Below are 22745 nucleotides of genomic sequence, written 5' to 3'. Positions count from 1 at the left end.
GCATTGCTCTGGGAGGAAATTGATGTAGTTCTCCCCAGACCCTGGCTACTTCTTATGAGAGGGTTGTTTCAAAGAGAAAGACTTACTCTTGAGTGTCTGGCTTCCTGTTACACAATGTGATATCACTCTTTAGCACATGCTTTAGCCACTATGAAGTTTAAGATCCCTACCACAGTAGAGCAAATGGCAGTGCAAGACCCCTAAACATCCAAAAATAGTGATCTAAACAAACCTCTTTTCTTTATGAAGAACCTTTACTCAGATATTTTATTATAGTAATGTAAATGAGCTAATACATTGAACATTTAATTTTAAAACAACAAACCCAGATAAGGCTTTTTTGTAAAAGCAAGGATGAAAGGTGAGGGAGAAGGAAATAAAGAGGGAATTAGTGGCTCTTTCTTATCTTTCTTCCTTGAATTTTCTGATCTGGAAATATGAAAAGTGATCTTTCAAAAAGAATGACTGGGAAACAGTTTATAGGACAGCTCAATAGGAACAGAAATCTAGGTACCGAAGAGGAAAAAAGTGACTTTTTCCTTCTGGGACATTGAGATAGGGAAAGACTTCTTTTTTAGTAGAGAGGAGAAAAATACAGATATGGCCCCTTTTCCTAAATGAAATAAGAGACAAGATTTCTTGAAAAAGACTCTTCAGAATAAAACCAGAGTTTATGTGTGTGGCAAAGACTTGAAATATCTTCTATTAAAAAGCTCACAAAAGTGGTCAATGAGGGTTGGTTTAAATCAGGAGCAATGAATTTGTAGTAATCCTAAGTTCATAAGTTTCTCCACTTATTTATGGCCAAAAAAAAACAGTTGAGATAAACCAATACAGAGGATCCAGAGAGTCCCCTGTTATAACTGCAGAGGTGAGTTATGACAGGGGATACTAATGTTTCTAAAGGTAAAAGGTTGAAATGCTAAGTCACAGGTTTTAAAAGAAAAGAAGAAAGTCAGCGAAAGGATGGTGGCCTGGAGGACTTGAGAAGAGCTGAAGAACTAGAGAAAATTTTTAAAAATGGAAAAAATGAAGAGAAAAAGAGGGCTAAAAATGATCATGATTTGAATCATGGTGATAGGCATTTGACATTTTTTATTGTATCTTTTTGTTCTCTTTAAAATAATATGAGGAGTCTTTGTTTAAAGCTGTCAAATTCAGACTGCAAGTTTTTTTTTCTTTCTTTTTTTTTTTTGCATAGTGTTTTAGTGAATTTTAAAAATACAACTAACTGTATTTGAGTCTATTAGGCAAGTTCCTATCTTAGGAGAGCTTTTTACTAGTAAAGGAACACAAATATACTTGACACATACACAAAAATATCATGTTTCCAAATGCTGCTTGGAAATGTGAAGGAAGAAAGAAGGACTGGAAGAAAGAGAAAATCTGGAGATATTGAATCAAAACAAGAAGAAAGGAAGTTCGTTTCATTGCAAAAATCAGATACATATGTTGTAGACTTGGAAGCACTCAAAAAGGAATGAAAGATAAAGATGACAATATGTTCTTTAACAGTCTTTATACTGAAACAGGTTAAGGCATCAATTACAGTCACAGAGAAACGTGGAAAATGTCCACACAGCACTTTTGTATTCTTGTAAAAGATTAGACCGTTTTCTAAAAATATCTACCTCATTCACACTCCTATAAAGTGACTTAAGAGTGGGAAAATTAATTAATAATAATCAAACAAATGACAGGATACTAGATGAAATCTCAAACTGTTATTAAGTAATGATTTCCTGTTGTGACTTGTTGAAACTGCTGTATTGAAACAATAAAATATGATATGCTGAAATACCTTATATTAATCTTGCTTTAAGCTCCTGATACATCTAAAACTGACTTACAAATATATAATAATCTAAATTTATAAATCTGACTTTGGATATAGAATATAAAGAATAGTACTTGACTTTAAAATTTGAGAGAATAGTCTGTCCCTCAAGAACACAGAAGTGAACAACTGCTGACAAAAACGCTTTGATGCAACTTGAACTTTTCAAAGTGATTCTAAAAAATTTTAACCTCTGTAGGCACACTTTAAAGAGTTTTTGAACCAGTGAAGCAGATAATCATTTGTAGCCATTATTGAAGGTACATTTAACAAAAAACCAACTTAACTTCAATGAAGGTATAATACTACAACATAAATCTTTAAGAAACCTTCAGAGAAAACATTAAAATAAGTTGTATCTTAGATGATCTGAGATTGGATTTAGCATTTGAATATAGTCGAAGGGGGAAAAAAGAAGAGCAATATATTGAACCTACAAAAACTTACAGTAGTCAGGAGTCACAAGAAGATGGCTGAACCAGTCACATGTGGAAATACATGTGTACATACAAGGACCTTTGTCTGTCAATGAGGTAGAATCATTTTTTAACTTTTTATAAGTAAGATAATAATTTCATACTCTTTAATTAAATCAAAGAATTAACACAAAAATTGTCAGCAAAAGAAGTAAACCAAATGGGTCTAAATTGCATTGTACTTCATATATAGTATAGTATAAACAAGCCACAGTTCTCAAATAAGAGAAATTTTTACTGCAGAAGAATACTGACATTGGGGGGGAAAAAAGATAACAAAAATATTACTGTATGTACACAAAGTGGCTGACACTGACAAATCAGAATATTCTTAAAACTATCTTTGTAGAGAAACAGAATATAGATGGCTTTAGTTTCTTAAATAATATACATTTACAAACATCACAACTTAGGACAAACATTAAAGAGTAAGATTTGATTCAGCTAAAATATAGTGCTAAGTGCCTAACTCACTCCCTGCCTCCAATCATTTTTAGCTCCCTTTCCCTCACCTCCCTCAAAGTTCAACAGATTAGTTTCTGCTGAGTCTACACAAATCATCCATAACTGTCAGGTGGCACCTCCCTTATACTTATTTCACTGAATTTGAGGAAAGGACCTTGAGTTGTACCATCTTCCACATCCATTTTCCTAAACCTTAGACTAGGACCATCTTTACTAAATTTATTTGTTTTAGAAATAATCTCTAAAACAGAAATTTATCTGTTTTAGAAATAATAAAAGACTTTTATACAATTTTACCTCCCAGGGAAAATGTCAGAGCAACTTACAACATTCTGAATTAGTACCAGAGCCTTGACTAGAAGATCGACTGAAATTCTGTGTAATTTCCAACAGCAAGCAGGAAATCTAAAGCTTAAGTACAAGACCATAGCCATGACTGAGGATAACCACTTCAGCTTTAATTCTTAGACTTTTTAGTAAAAAGATTTATTTTATGGGATTCTAATGTAAGAAATGGTACAAAGAATGTTTTTTCCAGATTTTTACGTACCTCTATCAATGAAAAGGCAAATCAAAGTTAGTGAAGCTCAGGAAAGCATGTTTTTGTAAGCTGTAAGGCTTGTTATACAAATGCTAGGTAAGTAGTGAATTTAGATGGTTAAAGGGTATAAGTTTTACCTGCAAATGATTTCTCTGTCAACTATGCTCAATTCAGAAACTTCAAATTCAACCTAATGTCACATAAAATCCCAAAGGTCAAATGAATAGTTAAAATATTAAAAAGTTATTTTTATGGGTCAGTTATATGCTTCAAATTTAAAAGAACTTTAAAGGATAATTCACTTTAATTTTATATTTTTCATAAATCTTCACAATACATAAAACTCAAGACATTCAATTTCCAATATTACCAGGTTCAATTAAATGTGCTTGTTTAATGTATTGTGGCAAGATACTCCTTGGAGAGATTGTCTGCTCAGTTCTTAAAGAGACATAATTCTCAATGACCATTTTATTTGAAAATAAATATACACATATTATTTTGACCTAAGAGTTGTAGAATTCTACTTGCTCAAGGAAGAAATGTGGAAAGTAAAAGAAAATTTTAAAAATTATATTGGTGTTACTCAGAGATTTCTAATACAAATGATTATCAAGAAATAGCACTTGCCTCAGCTGGTATGTCTGCATTTGTAGTTCCAGAAAGTCTTCAATAAGAGATTCAGAAGAGATTTCTATGCATATGAATTTACAATTTATTACTGCTCAAGATGTGGCTAGAAAGATCAAATAAGAAAACCAAATAGAAGTCTCCAAAATAAGACAGCTCACTTTGTAGTAGTCAAGTAATGACCTGTCGTGTTTATTTGATGGCTTCTCACAAAACAGAGCTTAAACAGGATGAAAAGCTAGAATAGTATCTGGCACAGTCATTGTAAAGTACCTGACATATATTTAAATCTTCAGTGGCACCAGTGAATACACTTGACTTGAGAAAACACTTTAAAAAAATATTTATACATGTTCACTTAACCATTTCAAGACAAGTTATCTGCATTTTGAATGTTTCAGCAGACACAAGCTGTGGGGATCTATATCAAGTATAGCCTCAAAAAGACTGAGTAGTGAACTATGCCCTATTTTTAAAAAATACAATATAAAATCTATTTTACATCTTATGAAAATACACAATATAATTTTAAAATGCCAATTTGTTAAAAGTTATCTTAGATAAATATACATTGTGTATATTTGTTTCAAAATTCCAAAGAGTTAATTTTTAGCTTCAAAACTCTGTTAACTAAAGATTTTATAAAGCAAGTATAATAATGGTTCATGTTCCTGACTGCTTTTAAAATCACCTACAGACAGTTATAAAAATACAAATGTTATCTATCCTCTTTCTGAACTTTTCAATCAAAAAGTCGTCAGAACATAAACAAAATAGATGTCCACGTGGGCTAGGGGTAGAATGTAACAAGACACTGTTTCCTTGTGAAGGGAGTTATCATCTAAGAATACATAGTGAAGACAACAGGAGCCAGTTTCTTTTTTTTTTTTTTTCCTGACAGAAACGGAATTACAAAGATGCAAAAGGAGAAAAATGGAATGTTTTTCAATATCTATAAAAGTATATATCTAAATGTGTATATGTATATGTATAAACATCTAGTCCTTAGGTCTGTCTACCAAGAAGAATCAAGAAGAACATTGTCCCAATAACAATGGGCACATCAGATTTTGTTTCTAAAACCATTCTCCATTAAAAGCAAACAGGGTGGGGTGGGGGATGGGGGCGCTGGGGTTGTGGCTCAGTGGTAGAGCACTCACTCCCCTATCACATGTGAGGCCCTGGGTTCGATCCTCAGCACCACATAAAAATAAACAAAGAAAATTATGGTATTTAAAAAATAAAAAAACAAACAGGGTTCCTTGGAGAAACAGCTGATTCCAAAAGTGGGGATAGGGAGGAATTATAAGTCAAGCCAGAAATACCTTTAATAACAAAGTTCTCAAAGATTGGTGGAATCATGTACAAAGGACCCAGAAGTTACATTGAAGTAGCATTCTTTCGTCAGTCAAATCTGGGACAATTGGAACATCAAAGTGAACAATAATAATAACTTCTATAACCCATGGGGGGAAAACAGAATTTAATAAAGAATAAAATGTTTACAAACTTCCAAGGTTTTTTCCCACAAATTACTTACTAATTAGAAAGAGTAAGTGAATACAGAAGACTAGCAAACAACTTAATCAAGTAATTAAAGTTAACATCATCGTTTCCAATCAACATCATATATATAATGCAAACAGCATTGCTTGAAGTAGTCTCATCAAAGATGCATAAAATGAATCCAATCACAACATCAGAAAAATGCAAAGTGAAAGGCATTCTACAAAGTAACTGTTCTATAATTTTCTAAAGAAACACAAGTTAAGGAAAAATTAAGGAACTGTCTAGATTAGGGACTAGAAAAGCATGAAAACTAAATCCAATGTATGATTCCATACTGAATCTTTTTGCCACAAAGGACATAATAGCAAAATCCTTTTGTCACAAAGGATGAATGAATAGCAAAGCTTGAATGAAATCTGAGGATTAGCTAATAATAATGTACCAAGGTAAATTTCTTGATTTTGTTAGTTATATTCTGGATATTTAGCAGGAAAAAATACTGTTAGATTTAACATAGAGGTAACAATTATAATTTCAGAATGATTACTCTGATAGCAATACAGTACAGGATATTTACTAAATATACTATTTACTAATAGGAAACACATTAATTATGTACTCCACGTAAATACATAAATGTCACGTTTTTATACCCATTCTTAAGTACTAAAACATTATTAAACTTACCCAGATATGGAAATTAAAGTGGGATGTTAAACAGAATTAAGTTAATTTAATATTACTTTGCGTAATACTTCATTTGGAGGCCTCTAGTGAAGAGACTGGATCAAAGATGAATGAGTCTGGCAGACCTATTTAGATAGCTTCTAAAAATGTAATAGGAGAAACAGTGAGGCACTCAATCAAGACAGAAGGGCAGGTGGGGGTGAGTAGCTAAGACTAGACTAGAGAAGGAAAATAAAACTTTTACAGGATTAGGAAATAACATGGTATGTGAGATAATGATAGGTGAGGCATGAGGATGATTCTACATATATGGCCTGGATGAATGGATGAAGGTAGAGATGGAGGAAAAAACAGGGGACAGATGATGTGAAGGAAGAAGAAATAAAAACACTGATTTTCCAGATACACAGCATTCATTAATAACAGAATTTTTACAATGCTGTAAAGAGCAGGGGAGAAAATCCCCTAATGTATGGTGATCAGGAGCAATGGACTAGTTCCATTGAATACAAGTATACTGCATTGGCTGCTACCTTACATGATTTGAAGCAGACCTATGAGAGAAGACAGGTTTATATATGAGTTCTAATGTGTTTCTCTATATATGCTGTACACATTAATGGATCTCCATGTGTGTCCATGTCCATGTCCATTATCTAGCGAATTTTCATTAAACCTAAAATTACCTAGACTTATGAAGAGTTGAAGAGGCAAAGAGAGTACTAACATGTCATACTTCAAGGGTTTGGTAGAATCATTCCACTTTTAGGTAAACTATTATTAATCAGTGTTATCCTTGACAGAAAAAATTCTGTTCTCATAAAGTCCACAGGAAAGAAACCTGTTACTTGAAAGATAAAGTCATATATAACTAAGAGGAATACTGCTGAGTGTTTGCAACAACATTTTAGGACTCCCCACAGAAATTGGACAAAATGTTAACAGTTAAATATTGTTTAAAGAGTGATGTATTTTCAGTCAAACATTCAACCATATTGTTTGATATTTACAATATAATTTCTACATAGGAGTCAAAATTTTATAATAAGACTTGTTGAGCAAGTCTTATTCCCACAAAGAAAGGAAGTTACAGATATATATATCTGTATATATATAATGATTTTACATTCACTTGCCCCATCAAAGTTTGTTGGCAACTAGTTCACTTCCATTCTAATAGCAATTGGTATTTTTTCCCTTAGCTTTTCATATCATTAACATATATTATCATAGCAAATAGACCCATATTACCTAACAAATAATATTTCATCAAGGCAACTGAGCAAAATAAAAAATAAGAAAAGTATGTTAACTTTCATTCTATGTTTCTTTTAGGCCCTAAGATGATAGTAATTTTCTTCACTTGGATGTTAACAATATACAAATTTTTAAATTTAAAAGTTTTTGAAGCAATCCATTGAATTGAATTATAAATCATAACATTATCTATGAATGCTATCTCCATAGGACTTAACACTAGCAAATATTGTTTCAAGAGAAAATACAAACAAAAATTTACAACCTGCTGGTCTTTAAAAGTAGGAAAACAAAATTAATGTAACATTAATATTCAAAGGAATAACCTGTCTCCTTAAATTTCTGCTTAAGTATTACATTAAGCTGAAGATTTTATTGAAAAGTAGAATTACAGTCATTTTGGTGTGGTAAAAATATAAATCCATTTCATTGCTAAAGTCCTTATAGTAAACTTCTCTGATATTCTAAAAATTAGACAGAATATTTGAATAAAATTTTGAAAATATTAAGTTATTTACAACTGATAGTGGACCACAGGTCAAACTGGGTACAGCAAATAAAATGCCCATTTTCTAACAAAGTGCTTTCCAAGTAGATTGCCAAAGACACATTAGCTAGTAGAAGAAAATAAACACAAATCCTTATTCAATGGGTATCTGCCCCCTGGCATGTATAGAATGTAGGTACTCTCCAAAAATAAGAAGTATGCCCTGTTAACTTTCCATTCTCAGTAACGAAATTACAACATAACTTAAGAAAGCTACCCTTTGCACTTAATGCTATATATTTTCAGTCAGATAGAATTTTCTAAAAACATGCAAATGCATATATTTATAAAAGAGAAAAAATTATTTTCTTAACTTGTTTGTTTGGGGTAGATGGGAACACCAAACAAAATACACTTTGAGAAAGACTACATTACACTACAGAGTCCCAAAAGACAACTATTTAAAATCTACAGTATTTCATTATTTTTCTCATTTAAATACAATACAACTTCTGGAATGCATTTCTAATTTTGCCATGAAACTTTCTGATATTAAATATGCTCCTTCTTGTTGGGTTTGATGGTGCATGCCTGGGATGGCAGTTTGAGATAAGAAGATACAAGTTCAAGGCTATCTGGACAACTTAATGAAACCCTGTCTCAAAATAAAATCTAAAAAAAGGACTGGGAATGTAGATCAGTGACAGAGTACCCCTGGGTTCAATCCCCAGCAACCACAACTATAACAACAAAAGTTGTTTTCTTTAATCTGGGTCTTAATTCTTGCTATTGCATATTGCCCAGTCTTGGGCAGCATGATTTATTATTAAATAAAATATATAGAACGTTATCTTTTAATATCATTATACAAATACATAGAATTTTTAATAAATTCAGGTTATTAAAAAATTTTGCTTTCCTATAACCAGATGATTTTTTGCAGCTTTAAAAAAAATAAGCTGAAGCAAATTATTTTAAATACTGAGAAAATGAACAGTTTGATTCCACAATCTGACAGGAATTCCATACTGATTTTAATTTATTGGGACAGAAACATTCATTATTCATTAAGTGGCACTGAAGAAAAGTTTGATGTTCATATTAACAATAGCCATTTAATTTCCATTGTCTTTTCTTAAGAACAATTTGATTAGTTCACAATTGACCAGAGTGTCATCATTCAAATGTATTCAAGATCTATGTCAAATGAGTCAAAGCAGTAAGAGTATAGTATAGTTATTCATTGACAAACTTAAAACAAACACAATAATCTTAAACTACAGGTTACCAGAATTTAAGGTTAAAATGTTGATATCCTAAGGAAATAATTTCAGTCTATTTTAGAGGATAAACTACTAGACATTATTGAAATTTCATCCTTTCTATTCAACTACAAGAAATACCAGAAATAAGATTTAGGATACAAAAAACAGGATATTTTGTTTTGTTTTGTTTTAATGAACAGACCTTATAAAACATTCATAACATATTTACTATATTTTAAAATGAAACTATTAATAAAATAAATTCAATTTTAATGGCTGGTCTGTTGGTCTGTTGGCTAACATAATTTCTTATGACTCAATATTTCCTGCCATTCCTTCCATGTGGCAAATTAGCAAAGAGTTACTTTTTGGGGCTACTAGAAGCCTATTTAATATGTTGGAGTAATACAGAGAATACAAAAAAAAAAAATGCCACCAAGGAAATTTACATCATTTAGTAAAGTTGTTAATTTCCTTAACTTAAGGGCAATAAAATTACACAATAATATATTCTTACTATAAATTAGATTAAAATGCTAATCCCTCACATTTCAGTTCTTTATAATGTCAGGAAGCTAAAGGTATGATATTGAAAAGCTGTCAAAATGAAGGAAAACAGTACTTTCTCTTATAGGTGCCCCCCCACCCGCCCCCCGTACCTTAGAAGATGAAGAATCACATTCCTGACATATCCATCCATAGCCTGTTTGTTTAGGAGACTTTTTCAAAGGAGGATCCAAACATCCAAAATGGTAACACAGTCTGCATTCATCACACCTGCAGGGTAAACAGATTTATGGGATATCTAAATAATATGAAAACCAACTGTTTCAAAGACAGAAAAATAAACTATTATATATACCAACTTTAACATTGTTAATTCTATCCTTTGCTCATTAGATTATTAAATAATATACATGACAAAGGCAAACTAAACCTGAAATAAATGTTTTAGGAAAAATAGGCAACATTAATAGAATTTACAAAACAAATATCATTTAGAACATTATGACAGCAGAAATGTTAAGAGCATATGAATAAATGTATATAAATTATAGGTGCTCAAAACTAACAATCATAACAATTTTTGTTTTGAACTTAAAATAATTCATCATTTGTCCATTAGATAGTTTAAAAAACATTTACTAATAAAAGATACATATAATTCAAGGTTATGAATTCAATAATACATTGTCTTTTAGAACTCTACAGGCTGCGATCAATGCTACACAATTTACACCTCTTTTCTGATTCTCTGTTAAAGTGGACTGTAAATGAACCTTATAAAATTTATAGCATGCTAGTACAATCTACAACAATTAAAAATAATCTTTATGGGTCAAATAATAGAATTTTTAAGTATACAAAGAAGAAAAAAAATCACTTTAAGAATTTAATATTATTCTCTCAAAATTATCTGTCACTTTTTCAGTACATTTGGTTTCTCAAAGTATTTACCTAGTACATTTTAAAACTTATTAACAAATGTTTTGATAGTGTCTTGTCACCTATGATGTACAAAATCTAAAAAAACTATCATACCTATTCTTCGTTTCAGACAATCTCATCCTGCTGACAATGAAGAAAAATCTGTATTATTTCAGTGTTTTGTAAGAATTTTGCATCACTTGGAATAACAAGACCAAAATTTAACAACAAATAACAAAGATGTATTCATCTTATAGAATGAATTACAGTCCTCATTTTCTTTGTGCTTTCTTTTAAAAATTAAAAAATAATACTTTGTCAACAAATCTGTCAGATTCTCTCTTATCTCTTCCTGATTTAAGAAATGAAAAGCCAGGGGATCCACAACTAAGAAACCAGGGGAAAATTTTATAAAATATTTATGACTTGAGTAAAGTACAAAATTACAAGAAGGAGCTACTCTTAAAAACCACAGAAGAAAAACAATTGACTTTAAGAAATCATCACAATAAAGGAAGCTATAAATCCCTAGTTTAAGTAAATATTTCATATCATGCAACACACACACACACACACACACACACACACACACACAACTCCTAAAGACCCATTTGGGGAATCAAGAGTTTCAGAATAGGCAAGGAAGCTAGATAAGTTATTTGGGTATAAAGAAGTTTAAAACAGATAACATCATAAGTTTATACACTTTTTTCTCTGCATTTTCCTAATGAACAAAGTAAACATACATGTTTTTCTAAAACCCTGTAGAATCAAAATATGAACTTGAAAAAATATTTACTGTAATTCTAGCTAGAATAAAAATCAAATAGTACTAAGTACTTTATTTACTATGCCAATATTACAAATAAACCATACAACAATTAATTTAAAAGGAGTCAAATATGTCAAATAGCTGTTGTTCTGGTATTAGAAAAAAATAGTATACAGCTAACTTTCAATGTAAAATAAGGAGATTAAATGGCAAACCCACACAATTTCATGTTCTTTCTCAATATAACTTATTCATTTTTCAACAGCTAAACATTTCAATTACATTAAATATATGGGTATAGAAACCTTCAGAGTATATATAAGTGTTTCTGAATTTATAAGGTTGAAATTTCTATACAACTGAGGTCAGAATGAATCAAACATGAAACTAACAGTTCACTAATCTGATGGGAAATTTAAAGAGAAATCACAATTATTTTCATCATCAAGGGACTATATTAAATATGGTTTATCTCTATCATCTTAGGGGCATGAGTGTAAGTAACAAATGCTGTTGCATTTCTAACTGTGTCAGCTTCTTATACTAGGAGTGAACACCATTACTCTGCTATCTTGTTTTAATTCTTATGTTCAACTTTTCCAGATCTTCAGGGTCCTCACTTGCTTGAAAAACAACAGGCCCTGGTTCCTATTATCACTGTATTTGTCTAAGCATAATTTTTCCCAATACTAACTTGTTGATTTGGGAACCAGACCACTAAAACTATTAAGACTATGAAAATGACAGTAACAAGATATCAAAGTGACAACTTCTACTGAATTAAGCACACACACTAAACTTTAGTTATTGACTATAGTCTTTTTTTCCTTAATTTCATGTTGCTGGGCAATGTTCCATACAGTTCAGACTGATAAGAATCCTAGTTCTTGTCAGATGGAGAGTTACAGTATTAATACTGCCCTAATTTACATCAAATTACAATCTAATTACTGCATATTTGCTTTAAAACTATCAATTTACAAGTTATTTCCAGTGCACAACTCAAGGCAAATACGTGGTGAATGTAAGAGGGAATCAGACAGGATTCATTATCTCCTTCATGTACAAAGGTGATTTTTGTTGGCATAGCTATGAATTTCCACTTAAAAAATTAAGAACATTGATATGGCTCCAATATGTCGTTGGCTTCAATTACTTATAAAATCAGCTCAAGAACAAATAAAAAAAGGGAAAAGAAATGTTCTATTTGCAAGCTCTGTCAGAAGGTAATCTGAAGTATATTCCATCTAAAAATGACCTAATCCTCACCAACTGATTCCTTTATTAGCACACCTTTCAGAATGACTTGGTTGATATGTAGAACCTTATTGTATTTTCATGCTTCCAGAGAATTAAGGATGATAGGGAAGTACTCTAAAATTCTAGCTCATTCACCATAGTTGTAGTATAAGTAAAAACTGCAACTCCAAGACTAAACAGTAAAAAAGAGTGGTTAATATTCTTAATAACTCCCACAATCCAAGGAGGGGGCGAATAAACTAATCCTTAAGTCAACAGCTTTGTTGATAAGCAAATAAATACAGTAATATAAGCTCTTTGTAGAGATTTCTAAAATTATTTCAAGGCAGAAAAATTTTAGCTGTTTCTACCCTAGAATATTAAATTGAAAATAAAATCCATAGCTTTAAGTGCTGGGAACAATAATTTTCTAAATTACAGAAGTGAACTTTAGCAGAATCTGTAAGAATTAATATACCATAGATATATAAATATAAGAGATACCATTAAGGACCCTGGAAATCAAAGAACAATGCAGATGATCAAAATAGTGGATTGTTTACTTCACACAAACATATACCACTCTGTAATCTTTATCAAATCTTGTTAGCTAACAAATTCTGGTCAGTTTAAAAGCTTAAAAACCAGAATTCTTACATACAAATCTGTAATAATCTACTTAAAAGCTGTAACAGAATTAAAGTAGTTATTGATCAATTTTACTTGTGGTCTCTACTTCTAAAATATATTTGAAAACACATTAACTGTAGCATATACTATAGCATGTATTTATCAAAACAGTAAATAAAGCCTTTTTAAAAGTTTGCAAGGATTCATTGACCCACAAAAGCATAGTTATAGAACACAATATACTTTATTAAACAACACAATGTCTATATGATAAAAAATGATTATAATATACCAATAGCACATTATGAAATAGGAAGAGAATGTCTTAACATACTAAAAGAGAATATAAAACTAACCTATAGAAAAACTCTGGATTTTCTAAATAAAATGCAAACTGGACACTTTAAGAACAATCTTTAAAGCCTCTAGTGCATACTGTGCACATTAACACTATGGGACATTCTAAAATTAAAATTTTAAATGTAGTAAAATGAATTCCACTTACAAGATAAAATAAAACTGGATTTTTAATTTGATTTTTACTAAAGACAACTTCCTAATATTAGATTCATATTGGCTTTAGACATAAATAATACAGCAGTTTCATATGATCTGTTACACACTGATTCAACAAAAAGCAGTGACCAAATAAACACTGTTTTACATGTATTTAAAATACTTACTTAGCATATGAATAAGATAGCACCCTAGACAAGGAAGAGGAAGAAAGTGATTTATCTTCATATGTGCTATGTATTAATCAGATACTTACTGACTACTGACAAATACACAAAAAGTGAAAAGAAAGAAGTGATTCACTTCTTTCCTTGATATAGGCTTTCGGCCAGTCTTTGAAAGGGTTTAATTCCCTTTACTTCCATTTGGTAAGTTCATTAGGGAAGTAAACTAAGTAATAACTTTTCAAAAACTAAAACAAGTGTACCTTCTATGCAAATAATTTATAGCTACATGATAACCTAAATTTCAAGAAGAAACAAAATCCATAGTGCAAACTTAAAAAAGAGATGCGCATTTCTTATGATCAAGCTCATCTTGATAATCATAGCTATTTTTTCACATCAATGGAACATTTTATTTAATCTATATAAAGCTAAAGAAAAAAACAATGCTGAAAATGGACACTATTACACCTGTTCACTTAAAAAAAAGAGAATTGATGAATTGAATTTTCTGATTTTTTTCATTATGTTTATGTAAAAATTCATACAAGAAAAATTTTAAACATTTGTCTTAGATATTAGCATTACTTAAATAAAAACCTCTTTAGCAGCTCACACACACAAATCTATTAACCAGTAGTGATGGATTTCTTCATTGAACAGTGACCAATTATCTCTACTACAGATCTTAATAAATGCAGAACAAATGTATTGTGGCCCATTAAATCACTTTTAAAACAATATAGACTTGGAACAAAATTCTCCAGTATAGAATAACAATATCAGAATAACATTTAATATCAATAAATACAATATTTTATTCCTTATAACTTACTATTTTAGTGCAAATCACCTAATTTTATAATTATATAAAATAATTGGAAACTGTCTTTTTAGTAATGTTTCACAAATAACAAACTAATGTGTAAGAATTAAACCTATTTCATTAATGCCACTAGAGACTTCTATCATAGACAATAATGGATCAATGGGTAGTAAGAAATAAAAAGAAAATATTCTTGACACATAAAAGTTAATTCATTGAAATAGTATTTGGAAAATTATCCAAATCAAAATCCTTATTTCATAGCTAAATAATGGTATCAATTCAGTTATTGAAATGTGTACCAGCCAGGTTACAAGATTAAAAATGAAATGAAAAAAAAAACGTGAAACACAACAATTGATATAAAAATATGCAATAAGGTCAAGTATCTTTTCATAGCATGAGAGAATGATTACACATTTCCATACCTGAAATGTCCGCTTTGTTCTTTAATAAACTGATCTCCATCTGCTCATGCCCTTGGAAAATTTTTAGCAGTACAACCTGCTGTGTAAAAGCTCCACATAACTTTGTATTTCCCTATTTATAATTAACTAATTATGCTCTAATCAATAGTGTAGATCCTAGTTTTATAATGTAAATCAGATAAATGAGATAATGGCTAGGGGACAATCTCATTTTATTTACAAAGCCCAGCCTGAGCATCCAATTTCATTAAATCTTATGTACCTGAACAGCAGTGAATCTTATTGGCAGGCCTAACAGAAACACCTTAAAGTGAGCACTAAGAGAAAGAGGCCTACAGTTTTAGAAGGAAGTATTTGTACAGCATACCCATTTCCGATCACAATCCTTAATGGTATAAATTTACAAAGTGCTGATTCAGGTGGGTAGGAAAAAAATTCTGCCTCCATAAAACATGTAATTCTAAGTTGTCTCAAGTTTCAATTGTCAAAAACAATTTCACAAAATTTAAAAATCTTTTGAAGAATATAAACACTCTGCTATTCTGAATTTCTTGAATAGATTTTGGTGAAACACTCATGAAATAGTCTCATGTTGTGAATTAAGTAAAAAACACTGGTGAATTTCATCAAAGAAGAACTTTAAATATTTAAAGAATGGGTTTTTTAAGTAATAGGATATAAACAGGGATATGGAATAATGAAAGTAAATATTATCTACTGTTCAGCAATCATAATATCATAAGTATAAAATTCAATAAACATACAAATGACAATAATAATAAATGAAGAATAAATATGATTTCTAAACTTGGAAGGCTAAATTTTGTTTTTGTGTTTAAACATGATCCTAATTTCAAATTTTTTTAAAATGAAAAGAATTAGTAATTGTGAAAAAAAAAGCTCCTTCATTCCTTGTGTATAAAACAGTGCTGTTTCCAGTGTATAATAAACATTTAAAGCCATAATTAATCAATGTTGAGCACAATATAATGATTTTTTAAAAATGTATGACTGGTTCTCAAAGTGGTGTCCCTGACAAGTTAAAATCACCATCACCTGGGAACTTGTTACAAATTTGAGTTTTCAGGCCTAATACCAAATCTACTTAGAAACTCCAGGGAGACAGAGAAAAGCGTAGGTGGAGAGAGAAGGCCAAGAGGAGAAAAAAGGAACCAACTGAGTTCCAACAAATCCTTCTTGATACTGATGCATGATAACAAAGTCTGAGAAGCACTAGTATTAATTACTAAGCATTCTTGTGTTTCAGAACATTTATTTTCTTCCCAATATTTCAGTGCTTCTTTCTTTCGCTTTTCTGTGGCAAATAATGGTCATTTACCTGATTTCTCACTTTCTCTAACATATATTAGTGAAAGATTAACCATTAATCCTCAATACACATTAAATTCTTCCTTTGAACTGCAATTGGACCATTTACAGAGAGGGGTTAATTTTGTACTACAAATATATGAATGTTTAAGAGATTATTATGAGAAAATATTTTTTCCACTACCTTCCAAAGTTCTTCTACACTTTTATACAACCTCTCATATTATGTATTATGTAGCTTATATTTGTAACATGATGAAGTTCTTAGGGTTAGCATCAAACATAGAAAATAATATCCATTATTGAAAATTGAAAGATGAAGAATGACAATTTCAGAGTATTTTAATTAAAACTAAAGTGAAAGGAATTTTGATTAACAGTGACACCAAAACCACAACAAGTAATGATTTCTCAAAAAATAAGCAAATAAATAAACAAAATAATCATTAGTATTATCTTACCATATTTTAAAAGACAGCAAGGGCCAAATATATTAGCATAGTTCATTTAGAACATGGTAATCTTTCCTGTTTCTTAAAATCAGATGGAAGTCAGCAATAGTAATAATTACCAACTTTTTCTTAAACTTAAGTATTAAGTGATAGTCTTTTCTTATTCTTAAAAGAAAAAAAAAAGCCTATGCGTTTTCCAAAAGATTATTAACATTTCCTTCAATGTTATGAGGTCTTTCAATATAATCTGTTTATATGTAATTTCATACACATTTTATTTTTAGTTAACATTTTATTCAATCATGATTCCTATAACTATAAATTACTAGCATATAGCAACTTTATACTTACACTTGGATTGGAATATCTATAACACTGCCTATTCTACTCCTAAAATTTAAACTATTTTCCTTTGCCACTATACCAGAAAAGAAGTCCAAAATCACACTTATATATCAGGAAATTCCAAGAGATATGTTGACAATTTATGTGTATATGTGCACTTCGATTTCAGCAAAAGTCTCTTCTAATTCAGTTCAAGATTGAGTGGTGGAATATTCAACATATTTCTGTCGTTGGCTTAAAACTGGATCATTAAAAGTTGAAGATCAAATTTTAAATCTGTAAACCTCTGGAAAGATACAGTTGTTGAAGATCTTTCAGCTGGCAGGTTGTACAGTCAACAAGCTTTGTATTTCCCTCCTTATTTCATAATGTCATATTAAAGGTTGAAAAATATTAAGTTATCCTGAACACAGAAAGTTCATATTAAACAATAAGGACCAAATAAATTTGGGTATTTAAAAAAATTACCTACAGACCCACAGACATATTTTTGTTCATGAGCTTAAAATCTAAAGTTGTAAAAATTCATGCTAATAATATTAGTACTTTCACATTAGGACTAATGAGTCAAAAATAGAATGTCATATGCTTCACAAGTCTTTCACTTTTGCTGAATATTATAAATAGAAATAATGTTTAATATAAGAGTCTATAGTTGTTCCCCAGTGCAACAGTATTTTGCATATGAATGTAAGTATTAGATTGGATGAAGCAGATTAGCGGACTAATAGAAAGCATTGTCTTTCTTGCTTGTTATTGGTATTGTTCAACAACAGGGAGAACATATTGCATTTAAGTCCCACAGGCTTCTGTAACTCTTCAGTGAGTCCAAACACTGTGTATCATCATTTGCCAAAGAAGCAAGAGGGAAAGACATTTACTTAATAGGACAATTCTGACAAGACATTTATCCAATGTTTTTCAACAATGCACATATCGAATATTTCTGATTAGTGCAAAAAGAGAGAGAGAGAGAGAGAGAGAGAGAGAGAGAGAGAGAGAGAGAGAGAGAGAGAGAGAAAAGGAAAAAAATCCACACAGGCAAATTAACTGCCTTGTCAGTCCAAGTAACAAACCAATCAATTACATTCTATTCAAACCTGACAAGCAAAGGCAACTTTTTGCAGTGATAAGCTTATGGAAAGGACAAGATAGCTGTTCTCCTTTATTTTATGTACTCTATTGAGAGTTTTATCCACATTTTTAAAATCACACTTATAAAAGAGGTTTCCAGGATTGCCTCCGAGGATGAGCTGTGGCAGAGTTGGGTCTCATGAAGGGTATCTACACAGTAAAGTGATAAGAAAAGAACATTAACATTTAAAGATCATAGCAGCTCTGTACTACGTCTTAAGAAACATACTAATAACACCACAGTAGATTCAAATAACATATGATCTGATCCAAAGATATAGATAACCTAAACCTAAATGCCATGATCTTGTGTAAGTTCTCATTGGTTATAACTGAACTTTTTTATCTTTGGAAACAATGAGTTGCCTCCTCTTGTATTATTATTATTTTTTATTTTCAAAATAAACCTAATTTACTAAAATTTAAAAAGTGGAAAAAGATGAAGTACTTGTATTTATAAAAAGAAACATATATTTGATCAATAAGTTTTTTTGACAAATATCAGTTTGCTATTATTTTCACCAAATACAGCAATTTTAACAATGCCTGAGAAAGCATGCAATTGTGCTGAAAACAAATAAACCTAATCAGTATGTTACTGGCCTAGTTATACTCAAGTAGTCTTAGGGAGGAAATTTTCAAAGTGATTTTTATCCCCTGTGTCTACACTGCCTTCTTTTCTAAGACTTTATTAGAAATATTGGGCTACCATTATTTACTACCTTTGTGTTTTTATATTCAGGGGAGAAATTATAAGAACTTAGTGATCAGAATTAACATTTTTTGACTGTGGTAAATATAAGAATTTGTCATTTCTTTCATATATTTAGATCTGTGTAGATGAGGTGAAATTGCCAAGTAGTAAATCATAGAAAAAGGTTCCTTTTTTATATTTAACTATTAGAAAGATGTGTTTAATGCTTCTAAGTTCTGCTGAGAAAAAGAAAGTGAAAAGTGGCACACAGACAAATAAAGCACTACTGAGGAGAGCTACCACTCTAAACAGAATAACCTCCAAAGAAAGCGAAAACAAAACTGTATAAGAAAAAAGAATATAATGTGAAACACAGTTTTCAAAGAAATGCTGTATTTATCAACGTATGAGAAATAGCAGAAAGAACTGTTAGCATGTAAAGTGATACATGCTAACTTTTCTCATTGCTTCAGTCTCTAAGCAAAAAGCTTTGAGCACATTCTTAATCTGATATTTTGACAAGTGATTTTCTGAAGGCTAAGCACCACTGGAAAAGCATAATGCAAGAGGAAGCAACCATATCATTAATAACAGAAGTGCAATTAACTCTTAATTACATGCACAAATAATGGAGAGGAGCAGACAACTGAAAAATTTTATTTATATTTGACTTTCATTTAAAGTTTAATATAGAGACATTAGATATTGTGGAAATCTACTTTAAACCTCAGTTAAATCCAAGTTGAAGTTTGAGAAAACTAAAGAGCTATTGCTAATGCTATTCCATCTTAAATTTCAATTAATATTCCAAATCTTTCTTAATGTCAAGATAAGTGGTATGACTTGTCTTGGCTCCTATTTTCTGAGGACAAAAGATGGTGCAATATTTTAAATAAAAAATGAAGTTAGCTTTGTATTTATTTCAAATGTACCTAATAATAAGCTAACTTTAAAAAATACGATAGAAAAAAGACAAATACTTCCAAAGCACTTCAGTAATGCACACACCAGTAACTATCAATGAATTCTTCACCTGCATAGCTGGAATTGCAGGCCAAGAGGAAAATTCCAGCTATCTACTTTTGCCCCAAGAAAGTCAAATGTGTCAAAGTAGCGTAGTAATGAGGAAGCATACCTAATCACTGTATGAGCTCTACCATCAAGATAGCCTAGATTTTATCTGCAGTTCTATCACATTCTAGTTGTGAAAATCTTTTTCTTTTCCTTACCCATAAAATATAAATTAAATCAGTATCTATCTCTTACAAGTTTTTTTTTTAATATGCAACATTACAGGGTTGTTGTGACGATTAAATGAGATAAAAAATGAAATGCACTGATATAATGACTGGAATATAAGAAGCCCTCAATAAATCTTGACAACTAATGTGAAGGCCAGTAGCTTTGTCAAACAATATCGTAGTATTTTTGTGACAGGAAAGAAATTGCATTTTAATATATAACAACTTGTGTAATGTGATTTTAATATATAATTGGAATAATTTCTATTGCTTAGTATCTCTATACCTCGGTTACTTTATATCTAAAATGGAGATATGCATACCTAATTAGACTGTTGACAAGAATGAAATGAAATAATATATTTGGAGAGTCTGAAACCTAGTGACAATCTAATATTAACATTTTTATAATGTCAGTCCAAAAATAACATTTCTCTGTTGTTTAATTACAATTGTTAAAAAAATACAGATTTTTATACATTATCCCCTAGATAACCAAAATCATCATCAACTCCAAAATTTGTATCCAATTTTATTTACAAATTCATTTTACCTCTTATTTCATTAACATTGTTTATTTCATAAGTCCAAACCAATACAAAACCAATATAAATCAAAACCTTGTTATAAGATAAAATAAGATGCTTAATTTTAAAAAAAATGAAAGAAAGAAAAACCAGAAGACAATATAGTTGTCTTCTAGTACTAAAAGTTCGATTATCCTTGTTATGTGTGACTCCAAGGGTTGAAATTTTTAAGGGAAACTATTAGCTTACTTGGAAAAAGAAACACATTTTTGAACAAAACTGCCTCCAATGGAAAGGGACTTGACACCTCTGCCTCCAACATAAGTTTGTCCCCTCTGGCTTAGTAGGGACGCCAGGAAGACAATTCAAGCATCAGATGAATGGTGAGATTACACACTTTGGTTTCCTTTTCACAACTGTGTATTGTTTATTTTGGAGTCTCTTGAGTTATAAAAGTTATAAAATTTAAGAAAAAATGAGGCTCAATATCTTCGTTTTATAGATGAGAAAACAACTTTAGAAATCACTTAATTCAAGGTCCACTACTTCACTAGTGAGTAGTGAAACTATAGTAAGAGTCTCAGTCTTATCAAATGATTAATGTAATCACTAATTTAGGCAAGAAATAATCTTTTTTTGTATAAGCTAACAATATTAACACACTGCAATGAAAAATAGAAAAAAAATTTCAAAAATAAACTTTAATAAAAAATAAATGAGTGAAACAAGAAAGATTTCATTTCACATATACTTGAACTTATGTTTACGTACTCTAAAACTGAATAACCCAGAAATACCACACTTCACTATGTAATGTATAACAACTTCATGCTTCTGTTCTTTAAATATATATTATGTGTCTATACTGCATTTATTTAAAAAATAAAGAGAAATTTTTAAAATTCAAATATTAATAGCACATAACAAAAATATCTGTGAATCATACAAAGTTACTTAAAGGTTTAATATTTTAAAGTAGAATTTAAAATCAAAAATGTCACACAGTAACTAGTACACACATGAGGCAGATCAGTCATTCCACATATCACAAAATTATCAAATCAACTTAATGATAGGAGAAAAATATACAAAATAAGCATTTTAATTTTTATTTTTATGATTCCTTTCAGTTATATAGGACAATAGGATTTGTTTTGACATAATTATAAAAGCATCAAATATAATTTGTTCTAATTCTGTCCCCAGTACTTTCCCTTTCCCTCCCTTCCTCCCTCTTCTTGTTCCCTTCCCTCTACTTTACTGATTTTCTGCTATTTACTTACAGTTTTGTTTTTTTTAATTAGTGTCTTACGGATGTATATGATGGCGAAATTCACTGTGGTATATTCATATGTGTACATAGGAAAGTTAGGTCAGATTTATTCCACTGTCATTCCCTATCCCATGCCTCCTCCCTTCCCTTCATTCCCACTTGTCTACTCCAATGATCTTCTATTTTTTTAGCCCCTCCACTTTGGATTAGCATTCACATATCAGAGAAAACATTCAACCTTTGACTTTTTTGGGACTGGCTTATTTCACTTAGCATGATAGTCTCCAACTCCATCTATTTACTGCCAAATGTCACTCATTCATGGCTGACTAATTATGGCTGAGTAATACTCCACTGTATATATTATGGCTGAGTGATACTCCACTATATATATCCAAGTTTTATCAAAATATAATTTTAATAAGAAAAGGCGGCAGCTGGACTACATTATCTAAATATGAGTATTGTGAAAACTAAATATCTCTTCTTCAATCTTTACTAATAGAATGATTCCTTAAAAAGCACTTTTAACCCCCCCAACCAACAACAACAACAATCCCCCCCCCAAAAAAAAAACAGCCAGGACAATGCAG

The 22745-nt window shown here is 30.5% G+C and overlaps 1 protein-coding gene across 2 annotated transcripts in view; it reads right to left on the bottom strand.

Annotated features, from left to right (window-relative positions):
- Window positions 1-22745, bottom strand: part of Phf14 (PHD finger protein 14) — a 186574-nt gene that overhangs the window by 33212 nt on the left and 130617 nt on the right. Inside the window, exon 17 of one of the 2 annotated variants that reach the window (XM_027926462.2) lies at window positions 9814-9931. In XM_027926462.2, the coding sequence (XP_027782263.1) occupies window positions 9814-9931 (118 nt within the window). Of the gene's footprint in view, window positions 1-9813; window positions 9932-18279; window positions 18568-22745 lie in introns of those variants that run through there. The other variant, XM_027926463.2, reaches the window with a different exon arrangement.

This window comes from Marmota flaviventris, chromosome 1, assembly GCF_047511675.1.
Source record: "Marmota flaviventris isolate mMarFla1 chromosome 1, mMarFla1.hap1, whole genome shotgun sequence".
NCBI lineage: Eukaryota > Metazoa > Chordata > Mammalia > Rodentia > Sciuridae > Marmota > Marmota flaviventris.
The sequence above is the reverse complement of the archived record's forward strand: the minus strand, read 5'-3'. Positions and strand labels throughout refer to the sequence as shown.